At 38.6% G+C, this 9,427-nt stretch overlaps 1 protein-coding gene across 1 annotated transcript; it reads left to right on the top strand.

Annotated features, from left to right (window-relative positions):
• The first annotated feature begins 1,560 nt into the window (after window positions 1–1,560).
• LOC136035754 (craniofacial development protein 2-like) lies at window positions 1,561–2,157 on the top strand. Its single transcript, XM_065717724.1, has 2 exons — window positions 1,561–1,725; window positions 1,864–2,157. Exons 1-2 carry the CDS (start codon window positions 1,561–1,563, stop codon window positions 2,155–2,157), a joined length of 459 nt encoding a protein of 152 aa, XP_065573796.1.
• Window positions 2,158–9,427: the final 7,270 nt, after the last annotated feature.

The following is a 9,427-nucleotide window of genomic DNA, read 5'->3' as shown; positions in this document are numbered from 1 at the left end:
ACTTTCAACAAGAAAGGTGGCATGTCTTAAATTTAGTGATATTTTGGCTCATTTAGAGATTTGCTTTCAAGAAATTAGCAATTTTATTTTTTACCTAGTGACAAACCTTTCGTTTACATCAGTAATAGCTTCGTTAAAATGTAAAGAATGCGGTATTAGACTTTGCAGTCCCTACTGGCGGTGTTGATCTCTGTTTCTTGGCCTTTCAGAAACGGAAATACTTAATAATATATACTACGTAGGAATAATACTACGTTGGAATAGCTTCATTAACTATCCAAAAAACAACTTGAGAACAAAGACTTCGAAAAAAAACTTAGACTTATCCGATTAAGAGAACATACTTAAATACAAATAACGTTCTAAATTCAAAGAAAATCAGCGGTACTGTTATGATATACCCCCTAATCAATATTCTTCTAATATGTTTTTCTGACGCTCGGTCATAATGAAATATAAGTAAGCATGACAAAAATATAATATTTTAGAAACAAATTTGGGCAATATATTTGCACATTAGGGGAGGGGAAAGCATAGCAGGTCTGCATACCTAATTTGCAAGATCCGATTATTCTACACATTGTCTAGTAAGAATTGTTTTCTAGCTTCAGATTTTTTTCTACTATACCCCCCCCCCACCTCCCCCTAATGTGCAAATATATAGCCCGAAGTATATATTTTCATCTACTCTGTCGATACTCTTTGTCTTATCTCACGCTAAGCTGAAAGAAACTAACAAAAGACGGTTCTGCAATACGTCAATAAATGAACATTGTGAGCGGTAGGGGGTTTATCATAAAAGTACCAAATTAACTTTGAAAAATACGTTCTTACCAATAAAACAATTGAGAAATAAGATTTTCGCGAAATCACCTTTTTCTTATCCCAAAACATCACTCCTGCCAGAACGAGGTAACTTTTAAAGTGGTACTGAACATGGGAAGAAAAATCAAACCAAAAAGATTAGCAACTATGCTGTTTTTTATTTACTACAAGTTTAAGAGAGAATTGCCACGTTTAATAGTGCTTTACTATGATTTATTTAAAAAAAAAAACTTTTCCACAAGACAAAATACGATTGAAATGTTTTCACCTTTCTTACTTTCATAAATGAAAAATTACCAAAACCTTAAGGAAGAAATGTCAGTATATGTCAATTAAACTGACAATCCTGGGTGTTTTGTTTGTTTGTAAATTGTGTTCTAGTCTTGAGGGGGCATAGTGTTTATCAGCCCTAATCATGTTAATTTTTGCTTGGTTTGAGTCTTAATTTGCTATTTATTGTGGATATGCTTGGGGATTTGGTGGGTGTGGGAGGGGGACTAACTCCGCCTTTCATTGTCATTGATAATACCAGCCTGTCCCAAGCCAGGATGACGGAGGAGGGTTGGGCGACAGGTTTGCTACCTGTCCCTGTAAAAAAAAACCCCAGCAACGGAAACGTCGATAAATGCCTCGGATGAATTATCTTCCCCCCTGATAACGAACCCAGCACGTCCCCGGACACGATTATTGACTACGAAACAACCAACAAAAATCGGCTTCTGGAACGTGAGAACTATGAGTCAGTTATCAAAAACTGAGCAAGTTCTCAGAGAGATGAAGCAATATAATATTGACATACTGGCCCTAAGGGAAATACGTTGGAAAGGTGTAGGCCAAGAAACACTAGACCATGGATATGTACTGTCGTATAGCGGAGAGGACAACTATCATCAGGCAGGTGTAGGACTTATGATGTCCCCTGCAGCATACCGAACAATGCTGAAATGGACTCCAATAAACGAAAGGATCTTGTTTGCACGATTTGCTACAACACACAATAAGCTTTTTGTCATTGTATGATACGCTCCTACCAATTAGGCGGATGATGATGTCAAAGATAGCTTCTATGAAACCTTGCAGATTGTCACCAAAGAAATCCCCAAACATGATGTTCTATGTGTTGTTGATGATCTGAATGCCAAAGTAGGAGCCGATCCTAAGTACTTTCCAGAAGTCCTAGGACCGCATGGACTTGGCCAGATTAGCGAAAATGGTGCATTACTAGTAGACTTCGCGCTAAGTAATGACCTTGTCGTTGGTGGGACACTCTTCGAGCATAAAAATGTGCACAAGTACACAAGGACATCTCCAGACGGTTCAACGCGAAACTAGATTGACCATTTCCTGATCGCCAGAAGGTAGCGTACAAGCCTGTTAGACGTGCATGGATATAGAGGAGCAGACGCCCAGTCCGATCACCTGCTCATGATCGCCCACATACAGATCAAACTACGTGCCCAAAACAAGACACAGCAAGATCTGAAGAAACTGTACGACAAGGACAAGCTACAGGATCGAAAAATCCGCAGAGATTTCTGTATCTCTTTATGGAACAAATTTGATGCCTTGGCTGCTGAGGCAAATGACTCAGAAAGCGTCGAAGGGAAATTGGAGAAAATAAAAAGTGTATACACGACGATTGCCGAAGAAAAGCTAGGTTTCCGAAAGAAACCAAAGGAAAGGTGCATCTCTGATGTAACATGGAAACTGATTGACGAACGAAAGGAACTCAAAAAAGCCATGCTCATAGATACTACAAGGTGTTCAGAGCTGGCAACAAAACAATTAAAAAAAGAAAAAGATAAAGAGGTAAAAAAGAGTGCAATAAAGGACAAGAGACAGTTTGACAAAGTCTGAGACTTTTCGCGTCCAATAATTGTCAAATAATAAGTCCCCGTGCTTCGTCCATATCCTTGCCCGTCCCCCCACATCCAAATCCCCAAAGCAAATCCTTCTCTTACCCCTTTTCTCCAAAGCATAATAAAATTAAATTAAAACCCTACCCCCCAGGAAATTCTCAAACCCATCAAGTTTCCCTGTCGCAATTCCCCAATCAGTTTGTTTTTCCTAAACTTTTAGTTACTAATGCAGAAAGTCTTAATTTTGAAAAGCTTACTGAACTCGAGGTGGTTTCAGAATCACATTTGATAGATATTATAGCTGTTACTGAAGTTCAATCCCATGACCCAGGGTCCCTACACCTGACAAATTATTCAGAGTTTATTAAACTCCGTCCTTCAGACCACCCACTCGGGAAAAAAGGTGGCGGAGTTCTGTTTTTTATAAAGAGTCACCTTTAACCAAAGGTTATTCAAGTCCCTTACTTATCCGAGTATGATGAAATCCTCTGGCTAAGTGTTAGACCAAAAGTAGTCCCTCGTCCATTTAGTATTATTGCAATAGCTGTTTTCTATTACTCCCCAAATCAAAATATCAAGTCAAAACGTAATTTTATCCAGCAATTACAGGCAAGTGCTGATTTTGTTATTTCTAAGTACCCCAATGCTGGACTTTTTTTAGTTGGCGATGCCAACGACCTTAAAATGGATTCTTTTTGTGCTTCACTTAAAGTAAAGCAAATTGTTAAAACACCGACGACTCGGGGAAATACCTCTCTTGATGTTATTTTAACTAATATGTATAATTTTTACAGCCCTCCCTCAACTTTGCCCCCATTAGGTGGGAGTTATCATCTTTCCATTCTTTTGTCCCCCTCCTTGTTAACCACAATATTTTAATTGAGAAACAAGAAAGCGAGTTCAATATCGATCCCTTACTGGTAAAATTGGTTGCCTCATTTTTAACAAATAGATCACAGGTGGTTAAATACCAGAACCATTGCTCATATCCTCTCCCTATCTTCAATGGCATACCCCAAGGAACTCTCCTAGGCCCCCTCCTTTTTTCAGTCATGGTTAACAGCCTTGCGAAGGAAGTTCCTGACCGTTGGAAATTTGTTGATGACCTAACGATTGTTGAAAGTTGCTTCAGAAATTTAATAAGCGACCCTTTGAGTATTCTTAATGAAATTGGAAGTGAGGCTTTGGACCTTTATATGACCGTAAACCCCTCCTTGTTTAACCACAATATTTTAATTGAGAAACAAGAAAGAAACAAGAATTTTTTTTACGAACGTTTTTATGTGTAATTAAATAAAAAAAAACAAGTTTTTTTAACGGAAAGTAAGGAGCGACATTAAAACTTAAAACAAACAGAAATTACTTCGTATGTGAAAGGGGCTGTTCCCTCTTCAACGCTCCGCTTTTTACGCTAAAGTTTGACTCTTTCTCTCAACTCTACTTTTTAAAACAGTACATCCTTTAGCGTAACGAGCAGGACGTTGAAGAGGGAACAGCCCCTTTCATATGCGGGGTAATTTCTGCTCGTTTTAAGTTTTAATGTCGCTCCTTACTTTCAGTTAAAAAAAACTTGTTTTTTTTATTTAGTTTCTGAATGTTTTTTTAGTTAATCCATGTTTTGATTTCGGCTCTCCGCAGATGAATAATTAAAGCGAAATTTGCATATTTATTCATTTGGATAAATGGCTTTCCCATTTTTTTATTGAAAGATTTTGACAAAAAAGAAGGAGGGAGGAGGCCCAGTTGCCCTCCAATTTTGCCCACCAAAACCTACTAGCTGTACACCAACACCTAGTTGGTGGGGGTACTTCGCGCCCCCGAAGCCCCACTGCGCGCGTAAGTCGTTACGCGCCATTTTGGTTGTGTCCCTGTGTCCTATATATATATATATATATATATATATATATATATATATATATATATATATATATATATATATATATATATATATATATATATCTTCTATATATATAAAAATAAGTTGTCTGTCTGTCTGTGGATCAGGTGACGTCATGTTTCTGTGTCGGCTGACGTCATGAAATTAGTTATCAGGTGACGTCATGTTTCTGTGTCGGCTGACGTCATGAAATTTGTTGTCGTCATTTTTGCTTTGACGGTGACGTCATTCAAGATATTTAAGACATATGTTCACGTAGAAATCTATTAATGTTTAAGTTTACAATGACTGATGAACTTACCATGGCAAAAGCCGATGAAGATGCTCAAAGAGTCTATGCCAAAAAACTTGCTGCTGATAGAGAAAGTCAGAAAAGAAAACGTGCCGAGGAACTACCAGAGCAACGCGAAAGCAGACTTGCTGCTAAAAGAGAAAGTGAAAAAAGAAGGCGTGCCGAGGAATCAAAAGAACAGCAGGGAAACAGGCTTGAGGCTGATAGAGAAAGAAAGAACAGAAAGCGTGCCGAGGAATCAAAAGAACAGCAAGGAAACAGGCTTGAGGCTGATAGAGAAAGAAAGAACAGAAAGCGTGCCGAGGAACTACCAGAGCAACGCGGAAGCAGGCTTGCTGCTGATAAAGAAAGTAAGAAAAGAAAACGTGCCGAGGAATCAGAGCAACCTGAAAGTTATCGCCTGGCATTCAGGTACAACCCAGTCGATGATTATAGCTTGAGTAGATGTGTTCAAATCGGGACAATGTCTAAAATTTGTCCCTATTGCAAGGCCTTGAAATTCAATGGTGAAACAATGGGAATGTGTTGCGCCTCAGGAAAAGTTAAACTTCCTCTATTGGCTGCACCACCAGAGCCATTGAAGACTTTCCTTACTGGAACTACGTCAGAATCTAAGCGTTTTTTGTCAAAAATCAGAAAATACAACTCATGTTTCCAAATGACGTCGTTTGGAGCCCAAATCGAAAATCCAGATCAATTTATGTCTACTCTCAAAGTAAAAGGGCAAATTTATCATAAAACAGGGTCCCTTCTACCATTCTCAGGCGAGAATCATAAATTTTTACAATTGTACTTCATCAGTGATAGAAATTCTGAATTGAATGCACGTTGCAAAATTTCTCCCAACGTTGAAAGGACAATCGTTTCCCAATTGCAACATCTTTTCCACGAAAATAATAATTTAGTGCGTCTGTTCAAAACAGCCATCGATTTGATGCCTACTGATACGCATAAAATTGTTATTTCCGCTGACAAAACGCCTCCTGGCCAACATGTGCGTAGATACAATGCTCCAACTATCGACGAAGTGGCAATCGTTATGGTCGGTGATCAGTTTTTACCTCGAGATATTATTCTTCATAAGCGAGACGCTCAGTTGTTAAGAATTGCTGAAACTCATCGATGCTACGATGCCCTACAATATCCTATCATTTTTTGGGATGGAGCCGACGGCTATCACTTTAATATTAAATTGATGAATCCAGCCACTAACAAAGAAATGAATAAGAAATGCAGTGCAATGCATTATTATTCCTATAGACTAATGATTCGGCAGGATGAAGAAAATTATATTTTAAAATGCCGTGAATTGTTTTACCAATTCGTCGTGGATATGTATGCTAAAATTGAATCAGAACGTTTGCTATATATCCGCCTGAATCAGACCAAGCTCCGCTCTGAACAATACATTCATTTGCGAGATGCAGTTATAAATGACGGTAATACCACAAACGTTGGAAGATTAACAATTTTACCTTCGTCATATGCTGGCAGTCCCCGTCATATGCATGAATATGCTCAAGATGCTGTTGCGTATGTTCGTCTCTATGGTCGTCCAGATTTATTTATTACATTTACATGTAATCAATCTTGGGACGAGATACTGCAGCTTTTACTTCAAGGACAATCGGCGGTTCATAGGCGTGACATTACGGCACGTGTCTTCCGGCAAAAGTTGAAATCACTGATAAACTACATTGTAAAACATGAAGTGTTTGGGTCAGTGCGATGCTGGATGTACTCAGTGGAATGGCAAAAACGAGGTTTGCCACACGCACATATACTAATCTGGCTACATAAAAAAATTACTTCGAACGAAATTGATGATGTGATTTCCGCTGAAATACCTGATAAAAATGTCGATAAGGGGTTACATGATATTATTGTAAAAAATATGATACATGGACCTTGCGGTGCACTGAACGAAAATTCACCATGCATGGCCAAAGGAAGGTGCACAAAGCAATATCCTCGACTTTTAGTATCAAACACAATTACTGGCAATGATGGTTACCCACAATATAGAAGAAGATCTACTGAAGATGGCGGTAAAACAGCAATAATAAAGAAGCGTAACGGTACCACCATCGAAGTAGATAACCAGTGGGTTGTTCCATATTCCCCATTATTATCAAAAACATTTAATGCACACATAAACGTTGAATACTGTAACTCCGTAAAGGCAATCAAATACATATGTAAATACGTTAACAAAGGCAGTGACATGGCAGTTTTTGGCTTGCAGCCCGAAATCAAAGATTTCGATGAAATCGTAGAATATCAGGCTGGAAGATACATAAGCAGTAATGAAGCTGTTTGGCGAATTCTTTCATTTCCGATACATGAACGTAGTCCAGCTGTTGTTCACTTACCGGTACATTTACAGAATGGTCAAAGTGTTTATTTCACGGAAACCAACGTGCAACAAAGAGTCCTGAATCCACCGGATACAACATTAACAGCTTTTTTTTCGCTTTGCAAAAATGATTCTTTTGCAAAAAAACTGCTGTATACTGAAGTGCCTTCGTATTAGACGTGGAATACTAAAAATAAAGTATTTGAACGTCGAAAACAGGGTAAGTCAGTCGACGGCCAACCTACCATCTTCAAAGATACCACGATAGGAAGACTTGAATACTTAAGACTACAGTCCTCAAATACTCAAAGGATGTCGGACCGGGTACATTCACCAAAAGCAGGCGTAGAAAGAAGCATTCATGTTGATTGGGGTGAACGGTGTAGAGTCTTCCTATCGTGGTATCTTTGAAGATGGTAGGTTGGCCGTCGACTGACTTACCCTGTTTTCGACGTTCAAATACTTTATTTTTAGTATTCCACGTCTAATACGAAGGCACTCAGTATACAGCAGTTTTTTTGCAAAAGAGTCATTTTTGCAAAGCGAAAAAAAAGCTGTTAATGTTGTATCCGGTGGATTCAGGACTCTTTGTTGCACGTTGGTTTCCGTGAAATAAACACTTTGACCATTCTGTAAATGTACCGCTAAGTGAACAACAGCTGGACTACGTTCATGTATCGGAAATGAAAGAATTCGCCAAACAGCTTCATTACTGCTTATGTATCTTCCAGCCTGATATTCTACGATTTCATCGAAATCTTTGATTTCGGGCTGCAAGCCAAAAACTGCCATGTCACTGCCTTTGTTAACGTATTTACATATGTATTTGATTGCCTTTACGGAGTTACAGTATTCAACGTTTATGTGTGCATTAAATGTTTTTGATAATAATGGGGAATATGGAACAACCCACTGGTTATCTACTTCGATGGTGGTACCGTTACGCTTCTTTATTATTGCTGTTTTACCGCCATCTTCAGTAGATCTTCTTCTATATTGTGGGTAACCATCATTGCCAGTAATTGTGTTTGATACTAAAAGTCGAGGATATTGCTTTGTGCACCTTCCTTTGGCCATGCATGGTGAATTTTCGTTCAGTGCACCGCAAGGTCCATGTATCATAATTTTTACAATAATATCATGTAACCCCTTATCGACATTTTTATCAGGTATTTCAGCGGAAATCACATCATCAATTTCGTTCGAAGTAATTTTTTTATGTAGCCAGATTAGTATATGTGCGTGTGGCAAACCTCGTTTTTGCCATTCCACTGAGTACATCCAGCATCGCACTGACCCAAACACTTCATGATTTACAATGTAGTTTATCAGTGATTTCAACTTTTGCCGGAAGACACGTGCCGTAATGTCACGCCTATGAACCGCCGATTGTCCTTGAAGTAAAAGCTGCAGTATCTCGTCCCAAGATTGATTACATGTAAATGTAATAAATAAATCTGGACGACCATAGAGACGAACATACGCAATAGCATCTTGAGCATATTCATGCATATGACGGGGACTGCCAGCATATGACGAAGGTAAAATTGTTAATCTTCCAACGTTTGTGGTATTACCGTCATTTATAACTGCATCTCGCAAATGAATGTATTGTTCAGAGCGGAGCTTGGTCTGATTCAGGCGGATATATAGCAAACGTTCTGATTCAATTTTAGCATACATATCCACGACGAATTGGTGAAACAATTCACGGCATTTTAAAATATAATTTTCTTCATCCTGCCGAATCATTAGTCTATAGGAATAATAATGCATTGCACTGCATTTCTTATTCATTTCTTTGTTAGTGGCTGGATTCATCAATTTAATATTAAAGTGATAGCCGTCGGCTCCATCCCAAAAAATGATAGGATATTGTAGGGCATCGTAGCATCGATGAGTTTCAGCAATGCTTAACAACTGAGCGTTTCGCTTATGAAGAATAATATCTCGAGGTAAAAACTGATCACCGACCATAACGATTGCCACTTCGTCGATAGTTGGAGCATTGTATCTACGCACATGTTGGCCAGGAGGCGTTTTGTCAGCGGAAATAACAATTTTATGCGTATCAGTAGGCATCAAATCGATGGCTGTTTTGAACAGACGCACTAAATTATTATTTTCGTGGAAAAGATGTTGCAATTGGGAAACGATTGTCCTTTCAACGTTGGGAGAAATTTCGCAACGTGCATTCA

Source organism: Artemia franciscana, chromosome 14 (assembly GCF_032884065.1).
Source record: "Artemia franciscana chromosome 14, ASM3288406v1, whole genome shotgun sequence".
NCBI classification, from domain to species: Eukaryota; Metazoa; Arthropoda; class Branchiopoda; order Anostraca; family Artemiidae; genus Artemia; species Artemia franciscana.
Note: the sequence above shows the minus strand (reverse complement) of the source record. Positions and strands in the feature narration are given on the sequence as shown.

Bases quoted from the DNA above. Each gene is read 5' to 3' on its own strand.
- LOC136035754 (XM_065717724.1), top strand. From the start codon at position 1,561: ATGAGTCAGTTATCAAAAACTGAGCAAGTTCTCAGAGAGATGAAGCAA. The intron at 1,726-1,863 runs GTAGGACTTATG...CCTACCAATTAG, and splicing joins ACAACTATCATCAGGCAGGT to GCGGATGATGATGTCAAAGA.